The sequence below is a fragment of the Amphiprion ocellaris genome, chromosome 5, assembly GCF_022539595.1.
Source record: "Amphiprion ocellaris isolate individual 3 ecotype Okinawa chromosome 5, ASM2253959v1, whole genome shotgun sequence".
Taxonomy (NCBI): Eukaryota; Metazoa; Chordata; class Actinopteri; family Pomacentridae; genus Amphiprion; species Amphiprion ocellaris.
The window spans coordinates 24,287,947-24,311,168 of NC_072770.1; the positions used below are offsets into that span (position 1 = coordinate 24,287,947).

The 23,222-nt window shown below is 40.8% G+C and overlaps 1 protein-coding gene across 2 annotated transcripts; it reads right to left on the reverse strand.

Annotated features, from left to right (window-relative positions):
* Nucleotides 1–612: 612 nt before the first annotated feature.
* Nucleotides 613–21,767, reverse strand: gdf11 (growth differentiation factor 11). 2 transcript variants are annotated; one of them, XM_023287120.3, is made up of 3 exons: nucleotides 20,952–21,767; nucleotides 9,095–9,468; nucleotides 613–4,096 (listed from the first exon to the last, which is right to left on the reverse strand). In XM_023287120.3, the coding sequence occupies exons 1-3, from the start codon at nucleotides 21,364–21,366 to the stop codon at nucleotides 3,719–3,721; spliced, it is 1,167 nt and encodes a 388-aa protein (XP_023142888.1). In that variant the 5' UTR covers nucleotides 21,367–21,767; the 3' UTR covers nucleotides 613–3,718. The 2 variants fall into 2 exon arrangements, with proteins under 2 accessions (XP_023142888.1, XP_023142887.1); XM_023287119.3 differs by having other exon boundaries at nucleotides 613–4,099.
* Between the last annotated feature and the right edge of the window lie 1,455 nt (nucleotides 21,768–23,222).

The window sequence follows — 23,222 nt, forward strand, 5'->3', positions numbered from 1 at the left end:
GGCAGCCTGATGTTTGACATGTCTGAATTTCTGTTTAATAATTAGACAGAATATTTTAAAATACTTCTACCACATAATGCACTTAATTAGACATGATGATGTTTAATGCCACTAAAAGTACTAACAAAAACTCAAATTTCTTATTTATGCAAATATATAAATAAAGACGGATCTGCTTTTGCTGTTTTTTTCCTTTCACCTTGTCTCGTAAACAGATGTTTTCCAAAAACTGGCAAGGCACTGCTTCATGAAAATGCACAATTTGCAGCTTGAACTGTACATTTGTCCACCTTGACTCAAACTGGTGATGACTAGTAAAAGTTTAAAATCTGAATTTACTGCTCTCTGCTGAACAAACTGTTGAGTGTTTCTGAGGGAAAAATAAATAAGGGAACAGTGGCAGTGATTTTAAACACATAACTAGTCGTTCAGGTGGCTAATATCAGCAAACTTTAGATTTATGTGACAGTAACACTTTCTGATTTTGCAACTATTATGTATTTATGCATCTATTACTCTTTACTTAAAATTTTTTATTGTTGTTGTTTTGATGCAAAGTTCCATATTTGCACAGACGTGCTAAAAGCAGTTAAAAGTAAACAGCAAATCCCATAAGCTAAATAAATGATTTATTGTACAAAAGAAAAATGACAGTAAATAAACAACAAAAGGCAAAAATAATTGAACAGTTATTCATATGCACAACCATTAAACTACAAAGTTGGGGTGATTTTTTTTTCTTAACTACACAAAGAACGGAGGAATGAAGGGGGAAAGTGAGAAAAACGTTAGAAGCGGTGAACCTGTCCAAAACATCATAAATGTCAACATTTGGGTAGGTATTTACATAGAGATTTCTTACTCTCATATATTTATATGAAAAAAACTCTCACACATACCAGTATACAAACACTAAAATTCAAAATGCAACTTCTCAACAGCTTTAACCATAGTTAAGCCACAGATGTGGGCACAGCTAATTATTTCTTTTGACCACACATTACAAGAGCCGCTACCATCAGTCACTCTGTCAATAACTCAATCTGAACCTGAGAGCAAGGGGACCCTGTGGTTTCATCTACATTATTTTTGGAGGGGATGAGGGGAGGTTCTTACGAGTTAAATGCTTGCACAGATTAATTAATGACATTTTTTAAAATTTATTTAAAAAAAAGCAAGGTGTTTAGAAGGCTAAAGTGAGGTAGACAGACTTTGAAATGCATTGTAATTATTATTAATAAATAGACAATTGACCAGTTTAATTTTTTTTTCCAACCACTGCCCCTAAACCAACTTTTTCCTCCCTTTGAAATGTTCTAGCATATTCCTGCGATCACAAAAGTTACAGCACACAACATGTCATCCTCTACTTTGGCTAACAATCCCTGGATACTCCTCCCATTCTTACATGGGTGCTTTCACTTAAAACACACACAAAGGCAAAAACACGTCTATGCAAGACAGTCGACACATTGTTTAAGTCAAAAGGATGAAGTCTCTCTCTAACGTGGTAACAGATTAAAGTTGATGGGCGGGCCACTTCCAGTTAAAGCATTCTATGTTCATTGATCCAGACACTTATTACACACATGACTTATCACCCAAAGTGGGCTTGGAGGCCTTTCAGGCCGCTGGTACAGTACGTCCAGGTTCCAGATTGGATCGAAGTGTGTGAGTGTATGGACAGGCCCCCGCTTCAGACAAAGTCAGGAAAGTGTGATGGTATCAAAAAGAAGGGTGATAACCTCTCTAGTTTACGGTTTATCACCAGAAGCTTGAATAGTTTTTTTTTTTTTTTAAATCCTATACTGTACAAGCTCTCTTGTGCTTGGTAAAACACAAACAACACTTTACCTCCTCACGCCATGAACGTCCCATAGTGCAAAATTTATTGTTGGTAAGGTAGAGTGCCCCAAAAAAGGTTTTTGTACCCCTTTTTTAATATATACATATATCATTTATATATAATGTCAGAAGGCTCTTCCTTTATCCAACAGCATAGTGCTTTCGTTTATAACAAAAGGATATCTTTGCTTTGACATCCAGGAGACAAAGACAAGCTTCAAGCATACTAATCTACTCTGTGTTCAAGCACTAACAATATTTTCTCCATTAGGACAATGATGATACGGTTGAGGTTGAAGTGGATGGGGACATTTCAAAATGCAATCAAACATGTTCTCTAAACTAAAGTCAGTGGCTGAGTTACATTCTCTTGATTTTTTATTTTTTCATTTTTTTGCACGCTATGTGGTTTGTTTTGGATTATAAAAGCTATATTTTCTTAGTACAGTACTGCAGTTAAAGGATTTTGCATTTTCTGAAACTACCATCAAGAAAAAGTGAATGAAGTGGCTTGACAGGAGTAATGTAGCTACTGCTCTTTCTTAATTTAAGTGTTTTTTTGTTTCAGTTTTTTTTTGTTTTTTTTTACACAGATGCGAACACTGATCTAAGTAGAAATATGTAAACTTCTAGCGACACAACTGGAATCATGTTTTGTGCTATTTTGAGCTCAATAATTCACCTAGATTATAACAGAGCGAACATTTGAGCACGACGACACCCTGGCGTATGTTATTTCAGAGTGTGGATTCTGTTTTGCTATTACATATTCAGTCCCAAGCCTCTTCAAGTGATGAAACAGTGCATTTACTTCTCTGTTGAATGTGTTAAAGTGTATTTTCCCTTGTTGGATAAAAGGTTGTTGTCATCCTACAGGACTTGCTCTCCTCCTCCTCCTCTTCCAGATGTGAGAGTGCATCTACATCTCAGTTTTGTTTTAGACTTTAGTGTGCAAGACAAACTTAAAACTGGATTACGTACCTTTGCAGAATGGCAGAAACAGCTATACCGACTTTAATAATCTGCTTTGAAAGATATAGTTAAACTAGTATAACCTCTTCTCTTTCCTTTTTTTAAGTTTTACAAGACTACAAATAAAAGATCAAAGTAACTGTGAAGAGGTTTTCGTAGATACTCGAGAATGTCACACTGGGGTGTTATACATTAATAGTGGGTATAGGTTTGGTTTTGGATCTCCTTAACACTTTACATCTCTAAACATCTGTAAACAAGATTTTGGATTTATCCTAACAGTATCTCCAGACGTGAATCCTCCTCACATTAATGCGTATTCTGTGTTTTTCTTTTTAGTTACAGTGATGGATTGCAAAACAATTCTGTTCATGCCCCCTTGCAAAATATTTTCGTGGATCAAATCTCACCCGTAAGTAAGTGTATCTGCAATAGTAGTTATTTCCAAACTCACCTTAGAACTGAAAATTGCTTTTAAAATATTGTAAATGCTTATGTCTCCCGCCATCTCAATCCACTAACCTGGACATTTCACAAAGATGCCATAAAAAAAAAAAATAATTAAAAAACCCACAAAACTAACACGTACTCTATGACATAGTTGTGTCTCATTTACCGTTTTCTGAAGCTGCTCCACAAGCACAACCTCTTCAAATCATTCAGAATGTACTGTATTTCCATAGCATAGTTCTTTTTTTGATTCATATTTCATTCAGAACTTTTTGTACAGTTAGAATCAATTTAATTACTGGAAAAATGGAAACCCAGTGGGATGCTTTTGTGGCTGAGCAAAAGTGAGATCTGGTGCCGAGAAGTGGGTTCTGGTGCCGGGGAGGAGCTCCGTAAGGGTTTTGGGTGGTTTGATGTGGGCTGTACACGAGTGTGTGTCTCCTCCTGCAGCCTAAGAGCAGCCACATCGATCCACCACCATCCCCGGGATCTTGCCGTGAATGATCTGCTGCTTGTCATTGAAGTAGAGCATGTTAATGGGGGACATCTTGGTCGGGGTACAGCAGGGCCCGGCCGAGCCTCGGGGGTTGGCGTGCTGCACCAGGTGGGTGTGCGGGTATTTCTGCATGAACATGTACTCGCACTGGCCGGAGCAGTAGTTGGCTTTGTAGCGTTTGGGGGCAATGATCCAGTCCCAGCCGAACGCCTCGAAGTCCACGGTCAGAGGGTAGCGACAGCAGCGGGACTCGGTGGAATGCTCGTCGCAGTCCAGGCCGAGGTTTCTCCGAGAACGTTTGGTCGTCTCAAGAACCTTCACTTCCAGGAACGGCTGCTGGAATCAGGGGGAGGAGGGGCAGGACAGACGGAAAGAGGTGGTTATAAGAGAACAACAGCAGAGTCATCGCAGAAAATACAAATATTTGACTAGTAGCTGAAGATTCTTTTCATCAGTACAAAAGAACGCACATTAAAACATCCTTTAACATAATGTAATGTTATAAGTGGAATCAACATTTTGGTGAATATGCTTATTTTTTTTCTGAAAGTTGAGCTTATTTCTTGGATAAGAAAATGACAGACAATGAAATTGGCCTTGAAGAGGATGCTTTTTTTTTTTTCCTTTTGTGACAATATTATTCTGAAAAATATGGAAAAGCTCTGATGACAACAATATAAAGAAAAATAGAGAAAACTTCCACATGGTGGAAGATTTGAGATTTGGCACATTAGCTCCTTTTTAAACCTCTGAGACTTGCAGTTACTCGTATTACAGAGACTAACATCTGTAAGCCCTTTGAGATATGTAACTTTCTGTTAAAGTTTCTTTGAAGTTTAAAGCACTCAGACATTCCCACAACTGTGACGAACAGAGCCACAGTAAGATATTTGTTGTGTCACCCACTACACATAACAAAGTCCTACAACAGTAATCTTGTGTTCATTCATATCCATTTCATGCCTGCAATTCAGACTTGTGCCACGTTGAAAGTGACACATAAACTGTTATTAGATCCATTCTAGTAAGATTGTCATCCCAGTTCTTATAGTAAAATTATCAGGGTGCTCATTCACACATTAGGACGACACGTTTAAATGCCATCAGATAAATGGAAAGGAGTACATGTCTGAAAGGGGCTTCAGCATGTATTGAGAAGATTAGTACCATTTTCACATATCAGGAAGTAATTAGCTTACCTTCGCATTCAAGGATAGAGTCAGCAGAGGCTTAAATGCTCCAGGGCTCATTATTTAACAGGCCATGTATTGTTAGTTTCATCTGTTCTAGTCTGACTCACTGGATGTAAACGATGGGTATAAGCCTGCCATTGGCTGCACATTTCACGTACTCTCTCTCTTAGCCTTCTGCAAACTACGTGTTACCACTGTCAAAGTTCCCCTCAGTACAGGAAGCGACAACAACCTTTGAGCAGCAGCTACCAGACTGTCAATTTCAAGCTGTGCAGAGGATCATTCAGTAACGTCCTACCAAGTTTTTCTGTCAATTAACCATTCTGCCACTCTATCACTATTTCGAGGAGACTGTGTTGTGGCGTCCTTCGCTCAGCTCCACCCGTAGCGATCGTTTTGAAGTAATACAAACGAATGTGTTTGTAGTAGAACGATGATGAAGTTTCCTACGCAAGCATTAATCTGTACAGAAACAGGGATGTAAAAGTGACAACTACTTTGAGGTTTACAGAGGCTACTCTTTGATAAATACTTTGTTTATCCACATAGTTCTTCCTTGAAGTGTCTCTGCTGGTTGCCTGGCAACAAAATAAAGACTTCTCTGCACTTCTGTTTTACTTGTTTTTATTTCTGTTTGTAAAAACATTAAATGATTACGATAAAATGTATTAATCAGTGAGCTTTAAAGGGGCTGAGAGGAGTATTTTTGTATTTTGGAAAAAAACAGGCCAGTTGTTTGTCCCTCCGTCCAGTTTTTGTGCTAAGCTAAGCTAACCATTGCTCAGCTCCAGGTTTATATTCAATGCATAGGTATGAAAGTAGTATCAATCTTCCCATTTAACTCTAGTAATAAAAAATATTAAGCACAAGTTCTGAGATTTGTTGTTTCAAGTGTGTGCTAGTTTAAAGTGTTCCTCTCAAACTGACACTGAACTCTGTCATTACTTCCACAAACATCTTTTCATGCATATCTTTGTCAGCCTGGTGGAGACAAAGAGCTCCACAAACATCTTACTCATGCAAGTGAGGACGACCTTTGACCTTTCTCTCATGCATTGAATCCACTAGTTTAAATGTAGCCGAGCTACAAAGTGAATGTTTTCTGCTAAAAACACAAACTGATGATCAGTGTAAACAGTTAGAACAGACGTGTCACGAGAGGCAAAGCAAAGGTGTAAATAACATGTGTGATAGTGATAGCCACACTGCCACGACTCACTGGGACACTTGGATTAAACAGAACTATCTTCAATGTTATCAGTGATGGCTGTGGTTGTCTTAAAAGGTCATAAATATCTGATGGAAAAATGACTTTAGTCCAGCACAACATTACCATAGTTTGCTGGGTTTTTTTACCTCTCGTACCTACTGGTAAGTCAGTCAGAAAAAGCTTTAACCTGTTGCTAATTCCACATCTACTCATTTCATATTTAACCTAACTTTATTACCTTTTGGTAACTTTTTAAAAAAGTAACACAATGTGCCATTTGAGCACTTTTGCAAAGCTTACTGAAACAAGCCTTTTCTAACACTGATGGCCAACTCTGTATGCTTGGTTTGATCCATGACCCAGGAGGTCATCTGCAGGCTACCATAACCTTGACCTTTGGGCAAAGCGAGCAGATCAAATATTTTACTCCATCATGTTTGTTTTACAAAGCCTTCTTCTCCCCACAGTGATTCCAGCTGGGCTCGAGCACAGTGTTTTGTGACGCATTCAAAGGAGGAAATAAGCTGAAAGGCTGTTGTGGTGAGACCATGTCAGCTTGGCCTTTAAGGCTTTTGTTGTAGAAAAAAAGACCCAGAGGATCAGGGAGAAGCAGAGTTTGACTCTTTCTTGCTTGTTGTGTTTTGTTTTATTTTTATACACTTGCCTGTGTTTTTGATCTTTTCCTTTTTTTGTGGAAGAATAATATTGCACACTGCTGTGTGCTCAGAGGGCAGCGATTTATTGGCCAAGACACCAGAGCTGACCTCTGATATGTGTTGTGAAGATCTGACCCAAATAACCACTTGGTAAATATTTGGTGTTGCTTAACTGGGATAAGTGGCCTACATAATTCAACATAGATGTTGTATGTAACTGTCAGTCGCAGTGAGTGTGGGATTTCTAACAGGATTAATGGTTCACGGATGGTTTTGCTTTGAGATTGAAGTTTGAACTCATCCGTGCAGCCCCATCCATTACGTGAGACCCGGAGGTTCACCATTAAAAAAACAATCTAAGCAAATATGTAGGTCAAGACTAGTGCAGTGATAAATGTTGTATACAATAAAAAAATCCCGCTTGAGGCACAGAAGCATCCTTTCAACTGAGGATGTTTAAGGAAACTCAAACTATTCAGAGATCTGTCTCACTTATATGTTTCAAGTTATTAACATTTGTCACAAGAGAAGCCATAATGAAATAAGGATTTAGTTAACATTTTCATCCACATACATACAAGAAAATATGGAAATGCTCAACGTGAACACCACAAAAAAGCACATAAACTTTTTTTTTAAGAGTGCGTACAGTCTTTGCACTGTGTAAACTGTGTAGTTGTTGTTATTCGTGCTGGATTTAAAGATGGGATGCAGAGACGAATAAATGATAAATGCTAAGCCAAACAAAGCAGCTGTGTTTTCTCTGGATTGAATTAAATAGACTGGCCATGACTAACATATCTAAATGAAGTATTCTACTAAGGATAAAACTACAAATGGTGTTTCAATACATCCCTGTTTGATAGACTTTACATTTTTAATTGCGCATCTTTTTTAAAAATATACACTATTTGGTATTAGAGACTATGACATTATTTTAAATGGCATAAACTGAATCTCCTCCTGTGTTGTTACATATAAACTTCAAAAATCTCTTGTGATAGTTCTAACAAACTAAACTTTTGAAGACAGAAGTGGCAGAGGATCAACAGATCACTTGTATTATGCAAGCAGCGGGCTTCAAATCCTTGGGATCAGTGGCTTTACTTTAGCGGGAAGCTGTTCTGTTTCCAGCCTGACTTTTTAATTTAGGCGGTTAAAATGAAACTTTCACAAAAAAAAAAAAACGTGCCTACTGCAACCATATGCTCCTTTAAAGAAGCCCGGCTGTTAGCTGCTTTGGTCACGGTTCAAAAAGTGGCTTTTGATATCAGTATGGTGCACATTAACATTCCTTCAGATTGTTTTCTAGTTTTTCATATGTATAATGTAGATTGAAGCTTCCATTTTAGGGGGGCTCAAATCCATTGACAGTTTGTTTTAGACTTTTTTTCATATTTCATTCATGGCGCATTAAAGAATGTGATCTGTGCAGTCACTGGATACCATGAATCTAATTCAAAGAGAAGAAACGACCTTCAAATCCTTAAAGGTGGAGTCTGTGATTCTGGAGAAACATTGCTGACATTCTGCTAGTCAACATTGTTTAATAGTTAGCATTTGTCAGATTTAACATTCTTCTCAGACAGAAGCAGGAGCCGGGTTTCCTGTATGACAGTTGTGGTGAGATATTGGCTGAATTTGACATAAAGTGGATTGAATTAGAATCACTGATTCGAGCATTAAAACTTACTTAAGATTAATAATTGTGTACAATCTACTGAACATATTCAATGTGCAAGTCGGTTTTGATAATTTAATGAACAGTGCCTATAGCAGGATGCAGGTAACAATATTCAGAAGCAAAAAATACACCAGCATGCTCTACAGAGGGTTGGGAACTTTTTAAATGTACTCTTAAACAAAAATAAAGCATTAGGGATATAATGCCAGAGGTGAAGCCCAACAAAAGTTCAGTATCTTGCATCGGTAATAGTAGCCTTACCAGTGACTGCTTGCAACCTTGTATAAATATCTACTTTAGATTTGTCTATTTTACGTTTTTTTTTTTAATTTATGAAAGAAAAAATGTGAGGAGAAAGAAAATGAGATGACAATGTTGCTGTCTTTTTTCATTAATGACTATTTGTTCAGGTCAGCCTTAGTCCAGTCCACCTATGATTGTACAGTGCATCTCAAATTTTGCTCCAAACTCGATTTTTGCTGCCCTTGGTTGATTGAAATATGAACTGACATCTGCATGAATATGAGCTGTAATGATGTGATTATCCCCCCACCATCTTGCCCCAGGGACAGGTCTGAGGGTCCTTACCAGCCCCTCCTCTCCGGGTCGCAGCGAGGTAACAGCCAGGTCATTGCCGCTCTCATCAAAGGCGTTGATGTCGATTCCCCAGTTGGTGTGGGGCTGTTTGAACCAGTTCTGCAACACGTGCTTAAAGTCAATACTTTGCCAGTGGCCGACCCTGGAGTTGAGCTCTATCTTCAGGGAGCGGATGCGGATGTGGCGGCTGCCCTGCTCCGTGACGGGCTTCAGCCGCAGGATTTGCAGGTAGACGGTGGAGGTCTGCTGCAGCGGCCGCAGATACACCCACAGCTGGGCCTTCAGCACCTTGGTGAACATCAGTTTGGGGCTGAACTTGAAGAAGCAGCAACTGGGCTTCCCATTCACCTGCACCAGGGGCTCCGCTGTGGAACAGAGCACAGACACATTTATATATGGACACTCTATACATATGAGATCAAGATTATCATCAGAAAAATGACTTTCATTTCACTTACACACTTACACTTGATCAAAGCCTAACTTTATCTGTTAAACCACAGAATTATCCTCCTAAGCCTACATTTTTTTCATTGAACTCAATTTTTTTTAATATCACAAATAATAAATAAAAAATATTATTGCTGCTAGTTCGAGAAATAATGAATACATCATGTCCTGCAAACCAGAGTTTGTCTGTTTGTTTGTTTTACCAGTAATTTAACACTAAGTATTTGGGAAAAGCAAATGCAAAATCATAATTTTCATCATGACCATCATTAGCAGCAGCGGGATCTAAGTTAATTCAAAGAACCTAACAAAATCTATCTTTTGCAAAAAAAACAAGAAACCACTGCACTCGGTTGCATATATTATTAATAACTAAAAAAGTATCCTTCAACCAGAGCCAAGTAAGAACTTCAGATAAAAGAGAATTTGCTCAGAAAGGGGGAACACAGAATCAGCAACATCTCTCAGCAGTTTTCAAGTATCAACTCAAACTGGTGCAACTTTCATAAATTCACAGAGCAAACAAAAAGGTTTTATTGCCGAAGTGAAAATGGGATTTTCCCTGTCTATAATCCTGAAAAACATGATATTTTTGGAGGCTTTGTTAACATTCCTGTGAATTCTTTGGAGCCACAAATCACAGCAGCAATTTTTTTTCTTTGAACTTGACAAGAAAGATGTGTGTGTTCTGCACATCGATAATAAAGACTTTCACAGCTCTGCATGGCAGAGAGAAGTGACAGCATTCTGACACATTTTGTGCAGCTCCAGTGAATGAATTCAGAACCGGAGTATACCATCAGCAGCTCAGTAACACACTGCTTTTGCCAACATATTTGTTGTTTTACATGGAATGCAATCAAGTTCTTGTGATCAATATTAACTCTATTTGTGAAACTTAACATACATTTTAAGTACCTGTAATTTAAAGTGTGAGAAAATGATCAGTGTGTCTTTTGCAGCATCAAACTGTAAAACAGCAACACCTGCACTGAATCTGAGAACTATGTTTTTCGGTAAACTGACGGCCGTCCTCCGTCTATCTGCATGACGGCTGCCAGTCATCATATGCGCACTGGGTCCTGCTGGTCGGTCTATTCAGTCGGGTTACATTTGTGATTACATTAAGGTTGGAAAACAGATACATTTGCATATTAAAACAAGAATCAGTAATGGTGGCCAGCGGCCAGATGGTAACCTTAGATTCCCCTGGGTCAGTCATAATGAAATGGTCTACCCCTACATTACCAACAGCAAAATTAAAACATCCCAAGTTTTTTTAGTGGCTCCACCTTTGCTGAAAATATATTAGGGGTGTGGATTAAGGGTTACGTCAGAGAGCACAAGGCGTCTCCTAAAATAGGCAGATTTATTCCTGTCATGATCTTGGGCTCTGGTGTTTCTGTGATTTGCACCACATGTCAAATCTGCACATGGTTCATTTACATAGACCTCCATCTGATATAATGACATCCATCTATTGAATTCATACATTCATTTCCATGTAAAGCGTTCATTTATTAAGGGAAATTTATTCTGTATCTATCTGGCATAACAATGTGCCAACCGAGTACAATAGAATATTTAATCTGCCCATTATCTCTAAGCAGATTTGACATACTACAACGACAGATTTTGGCAAAAAAAAAAAAAAAGTCATTTTTTTGTCACTTATGTTGAAGAGGAGTTGTTGTTTTGAATTTTAAAGGAAAAGAAGAAAAAAAAAACAGTATGGACCTGTCAATCATTGCTAAATCTGAGGTTGCTCAGGCAACCTGCAAATGCTTCCTGGGTCAAAAGGTTATTTGGCACCTCAGCCTAGTTAAGAAATGGGATCAGGGGTCAAAACTGTCAGCCTCTTTACATCTCAGGGGTGCTGGGGAGGGGCAGCCCTAACAGCCAGATTGAGATTGAAGGTCAAGGTCGACCCTGTGGCAATGGTAATATGTCTTTCTTCACATCACGCCTTTTCACCAGAGAGTCATTTGAAATCTCAGCGACACAACAGCGCTGAATCAGCCACAGTTTGTTTCTGTTTTGATTAGGGTGGAGATTCTCCAGCCAATAGTGAATTGTTTATCAAACCTCAACTGACCAGGAGAGAACACTGTAACCGGCAGTTTTTTTGTTTTGTTTTTTTACACTAAACAAGTGTTGTAATTGAATTATGGGCATGCATTGAGGGATATGAATTCACGGAGATACAGATGGACTATCCATTAGAAGAGTCCAGGGCGAACATTGAATAAGGGCCAAGCCAGGGACAGACGTGGTCCTTCAGCCTGTATTTCCAAGGACAGTCATTAGTGAGTGTAAATTATACAGTGTCTCACGCTGGACAAACAATATGTCAATGTTCCTTTTGGTGGGTTGCTGGGGTCACAGCAATTAACGTGGGTGGTGTTGTGTTTGCTCATCAGCACAAAACTGGCAATGAATGATTCTGCAGTTTGCTTGGGGTTTACTTGCAATTACTACTTTTTGTCGTTTTTAATCGCTGCAGATGGGGACGGACACACACCAGCTCGTCCTTTGCAAACTGTTTTCATCGCCATTGTTATGTTGCTGAGGAAAAAAAGAGAAAGTAAAACAATCCAGCTAATACTTCAGAGCTGAAACGGTTCAGGTTCTCAAGCAGAGGCCTTTCTCGAGAAGGAGTAATCTGAGAAGCCGGGCCTGTACACCGTGATCCATTTAGGACCACAGTTATTAAACACACATGCACAACATATGAGCTACGTCATGTTAAACAATGCCTGCATTGATAGGTGAAATCATTTTGTGCCTTTATAGATCCTGTAAGTGCACAAGCTAGAGGCGAGCCACGGAGGATAAATGCCTGCAGCTTAATTACACCCCACGTCTTGGCAGAGAGCTGCACCAGAGCACAACGAGCACAGCTAGCTTGTAAAGATCAGAAAACCAATGGGACATTTAATCCTTCTACCTGAACTAACTTTTCTCCTGCCACCAGAACACATTACTGCTGGAAAGCTTATAATTTTACTGCAACTGCAAGGCTGCTCTTTTTATGGCTTAATTTCCTGGACAATTTACTTAGTTACAGCTCAGTGCTTTAACAGTCTGATTTCAATCCCGCAGTAAAGATATCATTTTAGATTTTGTGTTCAGCACCACCTACTGGAGTGATAACAGCTCTCTGCTCAGCCCAAATGAAGATGAACTTACAGTGAGAACGCTCCTCTCATTTCACTTCAGCTGAAACCCACGTGAAGTATGGACAAAGGCTGTGTTTTTCCAAAGGAAACAGGTTTGTTTGCTTTTCCTCCTCATGTTTCCAGCCTGCTTCATTATTACAGCAGCTTATTTCCCTGTGGTATAATTGCAGCATATGCAGCGCATGAATTTTACTGCCAACACACAGCAGGCCTGCAGGTGAGCCTATCAAACATCTGGTGGAGTCCCTGGGTACCTGTGTTCCATAGTTAGCCTCCTATACATGCATGCAAGGGGAGGCATATAGAATATAAGGGTTTATTCCCCATGCCATCTGTCCACTTTAATATGATCGTAGCCCATTTAAATGCTTTTAAATAACCAAACACAACCATGTTGCTGAGGGGAGACGAGAACTGAGGCAGTTAAACTGTTGAAAACAGATGGACGGGGACTTTAAGGTGTTAGTATGCTATGAAAATCTTACATGTTACCAATGAGTGAGGCTAAAGGTGATTCTTCATTAGTCACACTGGTATAAATTATTCTTTGGTTATCGCAATTTCACAGAGGTTTTTACAGTTTTGATGATGCGGGTGACCATGATTCTTCATGTTGTCAACTTTTGCAATGAAGGGCAGCGTCACTATATTTACATCAACAAAAAACTCTCTACACAAACATCACAACATGATAACAAACCTTACAACATGGGATTTCCTGTTCCATACCCTTTTGTTATTTTTTGCCAAATATGCAGCAAAGTACAAAAATTAAACTGGATGATAAATTTGCTTCACAGTGAAGTGTCAGATAGTTTGACAGGATTTATCACACAGATGTTTCTAAGCTTTAAAAATGACCTTGACACTCACATTTGGGAAAGAAACATTATCCAAACTGTTTGCATGGTGTGTAGATGTGTGGTAACATATGCCAATCAGGTGAAAATACGCAGCTCAGATGGGGTGGGGAGAGAAATGGTCATCTATTGTTAATGTCCAAATGGATAATGCATAATGGTATAAACCTAGATAGGACTTTCATTTGCATATATATCTATATTTTCTTTTCTTAATGGGAAATGCAAATGTGCCATTTTGTGGTGAGTGTGTGTTTGGGAGCCTTCGCGTTGAATAAATGTGACTCTAGGGTATCCCCACGCACCTCGGCATATTAATCATCGTGACACGTTCACGACCCTTCTAATAAGACAGGGGCCACAGTGCACCCCCTCAAACATCCCATCCCACCCCAGCCCCACTCCCTCTTTGTCTCTCGGCCAGTCCCAGGGGAGTGGAGAGGGTGGTGGGGGAGGCCGAGCTGGAGCTGAGGATAGAAGGGGGGAGTGTGTATGTGTGTGAAGTTAGACCCCCTCATTCAGAAGCCCTCCCCTGGGACAACGGCAGGCACAAGACTCCTATTAGGACTGAGCACAGTAGCCCCCCAGGAGCAACAAAAGACACGTCCTAATGCTCCCTGTTCTAGCCCAGTGAACACACATACACGGAAACATGTAGCCGCACATAAACACACAACATGCACAAGCTCCAAACTGGCCGTGTGCAGCGAACACACTCGAAACTCATTGTTTTTAGTGTTATGTATGTTTGTATCATAGGGGGAACGTCTGCTGGACAGCAGGACGGGAAGAGTGAGCGTGCAGTGAACTGCAATAAGGTGGACAGCTGGACAGCATGAAGCACGCCGGGGTCCCACCACTTGTGTTTGTGTGCATCCACACATACAAGCAAGACATTAATGTCACGGCACAGCGCTCTGCTCTGTCAAATGTAAAACTTTTCACACACTTTACATAAGCAAACACCTAAACAGGATAAGACAGACAGATGGTTTGGATTGATTTGGAGGCTTTGTTTTTAGTGCTGCTGTTTTGTATTGATGACAGGCTTCAGAGTGGGAATGAATGCGTACATGTTAATTAAATGTTGCCATTAAGTTCTTTTTGTTGCATTTAAAGGAACATCAAGCCCCTAGAGAAAGTCAGTCCAAAATGTCGTCGTTAAACTAAAATAATTAACATTTATTTTTGCTCCCTCATAGCTGAGCAGACTTTTGTTGATTCAAGCCAATCAGAAGTAGCAACACAGATTTGGATAGTATTTAGTTCTAAGGGGAATTCCCTTGAATATCGTTTGAGTTTCAACCAAGTTTCCCAAAATACACTGAAACAGTGCCAGTGTTTGTTTCAGCACACACATTTATCATTATAACTGTCCTAAATTATGTCAACAGCTGACTCTTTGTCAAGTTTACAGGCTAAAGCTTCTGGAAATTTCTTAGTGTAGGACTTTCTCTGAAATGTGCAGCAACTGAACAGTGTGTTAGTTCACCCAAGTGTGTGTGGCATTCAGTTTAGCAGCAGGCCTCCTGTGAGATTATTGTTTCAGAAAAGGCCAAAGCCTGAGGCAAAAGGACGTAACACAGCGGTGACTGGTGGAAAACGGAAGGAAGGCAGTAATCACTCCAGAGGCGATTGAGTGCTTCTATTTTTCTCTCCGTCCATTATCATTTAGATAATAGAAACTCATACAGATGTAAAGATCATCTGCTGGTTTGCAGGCGAGCCATATGCCACTCCGTATGGTGATGATGTGATATATATTTCTTCAGTCAGTGCTATTTTATGCAACAGATTTCTACAGATTATCACCACCTGCCTGGATACAAGCTGGTTCCACATTATCACATGCGACAAGTGATTTACAACACACACTGCACAGCCACAGACCAACACCTTCACTCACTCAAGTTTGACACTGAAATAGCATGTAAACTGCTTTTTTGATTTTGACCACAAAACTCCTTCCTTCCCAGTCATTTCCCTTTAACATTCACAAAAAAGGTGCAACTCTTCTCCCTGGAAGGTTTTCTGTTCACTCAGCTACTGAAAAAAATCCCTGAAGCCACCCAAATCTGTCAGAGCCTGAGCCAAGAGTTTTCATTAAACACAAAGTCAGTGTGACCAGATTGTGCCAAAACTCCCTCTAGGAAGCATTTCCCTCCACACTGTTTCCTCGAGAATTTCCGAGCAACATAAAATATCTATAGTCCCCCTTATGAGCTTGTCTTTAGCCATCTGTGCTGTACATTATATAAATCAAACTTGGCTCTCGTCCCTATAGAAATCACTTGAACCGTGCAATTTCACAACTTCCATAATGAATGTCCTGCGGTGCTGTGGGCACCGTGAGGAGGAACACAATCACAGGTGATAAATACAGCGAGAAGCTGCTCTCCTTCACTGCAGAAAAGAGGCTAATTAAATTTTCATGTAGATAATCATGAGGTAATCCACTGTTAATTGTGCTTCTCTCCAACACAGTGGCTCCCTCATGGGAACCAACATTATGCCCATGCAGCATTTCGTTTGCTTAAATGCCTCTTAGATTTAATGGACTCTTCCATAAACTGATCCTCAGCACCTCTTCACACACGACCACACAGAGCCTGAACGCATCCATCAACAATAATCCCCTCAATGATCTCCATTTTATCTTTTCACTCCCCTCCTCCCTCTCCTCCTCCTCCTCACTCATGTCCCTACATAGGGCTTAATTACTGGTGTGAAGTAATTATTTCCTTTATTAGTGAAACCTAACATCTGTTTCAGGTCTTTTTAATTGTACCTATAAAACCCTTCCATTATTTCTGTCCCTTTAGGATAGAACTGGGCTGCTTGTTGCTCCCTGTGGACTCACTACCCTTGTTCCGTTCCACTCCCCTTCATACCCGCTGCATGAGCCGTGGTGCACCTAACTCGATCTTTGAAATCTTTTAAAGAAGCAACGAAGAGCTCGGCAGTGATACCAGCAGAAAAAAGCGGGAGGCAAAAAATATTCTTGCACAGCCAAATTTAGATTAATGCAGTCCTTTAATCTATTCTCCTGAACGTCTTGTTGTATTTTTGATAAAGAATGCATCAAATTCTACAGCAGCATATTCCCAAATGCCAAGAGAGAGGACCGGCTGCAGCGACTGGTACATGGGAGCGTGGGAATAGAGGAAGGAGGGTGGAAGGAGTGAGATTCCTGAGGTCCTGGGGAAATTTTGTCCCTGTATTAATAGACTTTGGTCCCTTTGAAATTTTATTAGCCATAAAGTTGACAGTATGTTGTGCAATTTCTACAGTCCTACAGACCTTTCTTAAGTTTTTACTTCTTTTTAAACAAACCGGTCGTGCCCCAGCGTCCAAACAATTCAACACCAAAGTTTATCTTTCCCTAAGCCGATGCCAGCAACTACACAAGGAGAACAGGTGTCATCGTCAAACTGAGACCTCCATGGAATAAATAAATCTATAAAAACCTCACATAGTCATCAACTTCCAGCAAACACTGACCAGTGAGTTGAAGACAGTCTGACTTCTGCTGCTCTGTCCTTTTAGCGCTCTCCCTCTTAATTTTTATGGTTCCTGCACCTTCAGGAAATGACCCTTTTATAGGGTCAACACTATAAAAGACTTGTTTTTTTGTGGGAGTGGTTAGTAGATGAGTGTGTGTGTGGGTGTGTGTGTGTGTGTGTGTGTGTGTGTGTGTGTGTGTGTGTGTGTGTGTGTGTGTGTGTGTGTGTGTGTGTGCGCGTGTGGTGGGGGGATAAGTGTTCAAGTTACTACCGGTTCGTCATTGCTGCCAAAGAAAGAGACCTGATGAGGTTAATAGTCTCCTCTTCCAATATATCACAAAGCTGTGAACTCTGTGACCCTTTTTGTCAACAGGAGAACTTTTCTCTGGAGTGTGTGTGTGACTGTGTGAGTAGGTGTGTGTGAGCATCCTCTATGTGTCCACACAAGTATGCACACGGGGGAAATCTGCACACTCATACCGTTACATGTGTGAAGATGGACTGAAGAGTTGTGTAAGCCTGCGCTCATACCGAATGTGCCTCATTTAAACAGGATTACATAATGATGGCGGCAGAGTGCTTCCTAATGTTGGCTGACACATGATTACGACACAGAACAAAATGAAGGGAGAAAAAAGTTTAAAAGTGACAAATCTGAGAGGTGAGAGTGCTGTTAAGAGGTGTTTTTTTTTCTTTAGCCTGTGTCTCAAACGAAACCCCAAGGTTTTGTTTTTGCAAGCAGCCACTGACTTCCCACATTTTAGATTCACCAACATCTCCGTTTGATGGAGTAAACATGGAATCAAGGCTGGAAAGGGAGAGAAAGACAGTGTTGCTGTCTGCTGGGTGCTTCAATGCTGGACAAAATCACAGACACAGCACTGAAAATAAATTTACTCAAAGCATAAAAAAGACCAGTAATGCAATAAGCTTTTAGTTACTGCAACAAATGATGATCTAAAAGCAGTAAGGTGCCACTCCTTCTTCCTATTACTGATCTTTACAGGCATTTTCTAGAAGTCACATAGTGTGTGGTTTCATCAGCATCAAAACATACAGAGACAGACAGACAAAAAGAAGGAGGAGGTCGCTGGTGGCAGAGGAAGGTCTGCTCTAAATGTTGTGGACAGGTGACAAATGGGAGACTAGTGGGGTCAAATCCTCACCTCACCCCAGGCAAAACAAACCCAGCTCTAAAATACACACTTCACCTACGCACAGTTGCACACATAAATCAACATACTGCAGCTTCTCATGATGTATGGATGCATATATATTTTTAAGTAAAATAAATAAATAAATAAATAAATAAAAATACAGATCTCATTGAAAAACGACCCCGATGAACTGCTCAGAACTGAGTCACTTCTAATGCATAAGCAACGTGCGGAGCGGTTACCTACACGACACGCTGTATAGAGGGAGATGTTTTAGTACATAAAGTGCTGCACTATGATATAAATAGATGTACTTTTCCATGAAATTTCATAGTAATTAGAGACCAGGAAGCATGGACCCTCTCAACCCCCACTGCGGCACCCACGTACCTTGAGTGAATACTAAGAAGCAACTCTGGCACAGGTCCAGTTCAGTATGTACTGTGTGAACCCCCATGGCCCATCAAAGGCAGTGTGCACGACCATGAAAGGGTGATTAGGTTTGAGGTGCGCAGGGAATAGTGTTTGAAGTCCTTCCTTCTATCAGAGAGACAGAAAAAGGCACTTTTAATCCTGTGGGATCACTAAGGCGCCACAGGCAAAAGAGATGCACTCATTCTCTCAACTCTTCCATGAGTAAAAAAAAAAAAGAAGAAGAGGAGGAGGAAGAAGAAGAGAGGGGGCTAACGGGGAAGAAGAGGGGGGGAGATGATAAAAACTGCAGCTGACGTATAGAGATGAAGCTAACAGAAGAGAGAGGAAGTGCTGTAGCATGACAGATTCAGCAGTAATGTCAGTCATTAGCTCCTCTGGCTGGCATGGGGCCGTCAGAAATGCACAATTAGCCGGCGTCAATGCCTTTTTTCTGGCTTGACAAGGTGTCAAATCGCTTTGTGTGTATATGCATGTGTGCGTGTGGTTGTGAGGGTTAAGAATGTAATCTGAAGCTGCTGTTTTTCCTGTAGTGTACAGCAAGTGTGTTAGGCATTTCCTCCTCTGTATTTATGGAGACTAATTATGGAGACTATTCATCTGCACATCACATGCATGAGAATCTTCATTGTCAGCATCCAATTTATGTGTGTGTGAGCAAGTAATGAGAAACAGATAGATTACTTCAAGCGTACTTATCATTTCTAGCCCTGAAAGCTAACCGCCACGTGAAGTGAACCGTTCAAACTCTGATAAATCAAATCCTCCATAATCTACCTGTAATACTGAAGGTTTAAGCTGCGCAATGATGCCCTAAAGGAGTCGCTCACATGGGTCCAGAGCAACAGCAATCCTCAATTTTAAAGATTTAAAGACATGCCCGAGGTTCACCCAAGTGATGAATGATGTGATAGCTGAAAAGTAATTACAGGCCAGGCGCAGGAGCGCTGGAAAAGGAAAGATGTTGAGATGATATTTAAGTAGTTCACGTGTCAGTTAATGTTTTTTTTCCTGTGGTATAATGACAGAGACAGGTGGGCCTGTCTGGACAGGTCAGGAGGGAAAAGTGTCAGTATAAAATAAGGAAATATTACAATTTACCTGCACCAAGTCAAAAACTATTCAATAACATAGATAGATAGATAGATAGATAGATAGATAGATAGATAGATAGATAGATAGATAGATAGATAGATAGATAGATAGATAGATAGATAGGCCTGTCTTTCAGTCATAGAGTAAAGAAAAAAGCTGATTATGAGTGTGTTTCATCCACCTCGTGCAGAATATATTACGTGTGTTAATGTTGTTGAACCCCGCGATTCGCCAGGAAAAGGTCACACACTCCCCTCGACCCGAAGTGATTCTCTGTCTTTGTGTACTCGTGGTGAAAAAAAACGAGCTGCGCCTATAAACTTCGCATTTAAAAGGCAAGTGCAGCCGAGGGGGGCCGCTGCATGAGGGGAACAATAGCAGCTTTTTGGACACACTTTTTCTCACTGCGATGAACAGCAGGGAAACCGGTAGAGCCTCCTATAAAAGACCGATAGAGCACAGCTGCCAGGGTTCAACAGTAATTTTATAAAATGTCTCCAAGGGGCCTGCCTGCGGTTTATCTGTGGATTTATAGGAAACTATAAGAGGGCGAGCAAATTGTCAGAGGAGGGGGGGGGGGCTCACGACGTGATCATAAGTCCAGGATTGAATGCAAAAAAACCCCAAAAACAGAAGACATAAAGGATAAAGTGATGCCATTGCCAGCCAAATGCTGCATTAACACTAATAATGCACTTGACATTCACACGGCTGTGCCATGCCTTTATACTGCCAGTCGAACATGCGCCAAAATGGAAAGTTTTTTTTTTGACATGACAGCTGGAGGTGGACTGAGGAGCTAAAACACTCCACTCCATCATCACCATGAAAACAAAAGTTCACCAGGCCATCTTGGAGCTGTCTGTTTCAGAGTGACGAGGCTCTTTAGGCTGCTGATTATTGATTTATCAGCTTCGCACATAATCCCTATTTTGACAGCCGTGGCCAACGCTTAACAGAGCCATTTGTCTACTTTTATCAGTCAGACGCACAGGGCTGAACTCCCCTCACCAAAATGATTAAAAGTAGGTTATGTGGCTGACTTGAAAGAGCACCCAGTGGCTCTACTGTCCGCGCAGCAGGCCTGAGCCACTTGAACCTATCTGCTCCGCAATTACGCGCATGACGCATTTGGAGACAATATCGTTGTTGGGTTGTAAACTATTACTCACGCTCAGAGGCCATAGTGATCACTGACTCCGTGGTGGCGTGGTACTCGTCCTCTTCCATAAACTCATCCTGGGACGACGCGTCTCCCTGGAAGTCGTGATGGTCCAGGAGCTGCTGGAGCGGCGGCGCCTTGGGGAGCAGCTGATTCACCACCTCCCGGCTGATGTTGGGCGCCTGCTTGAGGCGCAGCTTGCTCAGGATCTGGGACTTGATGGTCTCCAGCCTCAGCACTTTGCTCTGCTCCCTCCAAACACAGGCGGAGCACTCGTGGGAACCGGCGTCCTCGTCCAGTAGAGACAGCCCGGCATCCGTGGGCGTCTCGCTGGCAGGAGGCAGCAGCAGATTGGGCTCGTCGCTCCCCGACCGTCCCAGGGAGACGAGCACCATCAAGCACAGTAAGAAGTTGTACCTCGGCATGACGATGCGCGGACACCAGGAAATGCAACTTTGTTTTCTTTCTTTTCTCGTCTTTTTCCTTGCTTTATCCCGTTATATCCCTTCTCTCGGATGTGCGCCGCTCCTTGCCTCAGCCTACAAAAGGCAGGAAATCACTGACATGCATCTAATCCAATACGATCACCCCGAAGTTGCGTTTTTTTTTTGTGCAGCAGCAGCACCAGCCTTTGCAATAAGTTTTCAAAAAAGTGCGTTCCAGTGTGTCTCGGTTTAGGCGGTTTTGACTGAAAGTGAACAGATTATCTGCCTGGTGAATGCATAGCCCGCTCACATGTAGTATAATGGCTGTTTTGGGGTCTTCTGTACAATTTAGTCCATGGAGGTGTGTGAATGTTCAGATGTGTCACTGAAAAATGTGCAAGTGCGGTCAAAAAGGGGCTCTTTATATATCTCAGCTGCCCGGTGTCGTAATCCGTCTCCATTGGCTAAGATTGCAACAAAAGGCTTTTAGGTCTGTCACCAAGTCAAGAGGGACAGAGCGAAGGGAGGGAGCGCGCACTGTTATGAGAGTAAATGTTTTTACAGTGCACAAACAATGTCTCACATTAGAGATAGAGACCAATTAGGTTATTATGATGATGGCAAACTATGACTCACTGCGCCTCTTGTTACAAATGCTATTTTAATGGTGTATATCCAAAATAAAGCTGCACGGATTCCCCCCGAATTCACCACATCCTCTCCTAAATCACACCCATATAAACATTTATATTGCATTTTTACGCATGACTATTCATCAATGCAGGTCTGTCCATACGGTTATATGTAGATTAGTCAGAAGTAGCACAAGCTGCTCCAATGCAAGGCTCTCCAAACTGTGCGTAAAATCAGCCAGAAAGTAAATACTGGCCTTTTCGTTCAAACCTGGGAGCTTTCAGTGCACCAGAATGGATTTTAAAAGGCATCAACATTATGATGATACTATGAAAAATATGCTCAGGAGATTTTTCAGTCATGCAACAGCAGGTCTGTTTGGTCTCAATTATCATATAGATAGACCTAATAATATATATAGACCCACTAAAAAGGCAATTTGTACTAATCAGAGAAAACCTCATGAAAATGTGACTCAAGTCCTAATTGTTGTCACTTAGTGAATTATTACAGATTGCAATTTAATTCTTATATCATTTTTCATCCCACAGTATCCTACTGAGACACCCCTAATATAAATGTTGCTCAAGGACCATGAAAACATGGTAGAGTTCTGTTTATATGCATCACTGACTGGTTTTAATAAAAGTTTTGCTGTTAATATTTAATTATTAATATAAGGCTGTCTTTAATACTACTATTTTTAGGAGGAATAGCAGTAGTTTTTGTGCATGCATCAGTCATGTGTGCAGTTGCTCCTGCTTGTCTTTTAATTGAGCAATTACCATGCAGGGATTATTAAAGCTTTTCTGATTTGGACAAAATTACACCTCTTAAAGAGCAGTGAGTTTCCTTTGTGGCATCACTGACCCACTGGTGTCACCTGCTGGAGAAAAACCTGAGCTGCAGCAGCAGGACAGGTCCTGTTTGAAAGCTGCAACCTTCTCTGCTGGTTGTGGTCTGATGCGGAGTTTCGCTGTAGAACAGGCACTCTGAGGCCATTAGGTTTCTACATTTGGCTGTTTTAAATCTGTATGGATAAAATTCTGACTAATTTGCACTAAATACCCATTAAATTAAGTAAGTCAGGATTATATATTATTCAGGCTGAAAGTAATTTTGCTGTCTCTCACGTTAAAAGGACACTCCACGGATTCTGCAACCAAAAAATACATTTAGTTGTCACAAGAAATGGGATACAAGCAGCCAGTGAAAAAGAGGCT

Coding starts and splice junctions, on each gene's coding strand:
- gdf11 (XM_023287119.3), bottom strand. CDS start 21,366: ATGCCGAGGTACAACTTCTTACTGTGCTTGATGGTGCTCGTCTCCCTG. Junction 9,469..20,951: donor GATCACTATGGCCTCTGAGC/GTGAGTAATAGT, acceptor TCTGTTCCACAG/CGGAGCCCCTGGTGCAGGTG. Junction 4,100..9,094: donor GACCCGGAGAGGAGGGGCTG/GTAAGGACCCTC, acceptor CCCTGATTCCAG/CAGCCGTTCCTGGAAGTGAA.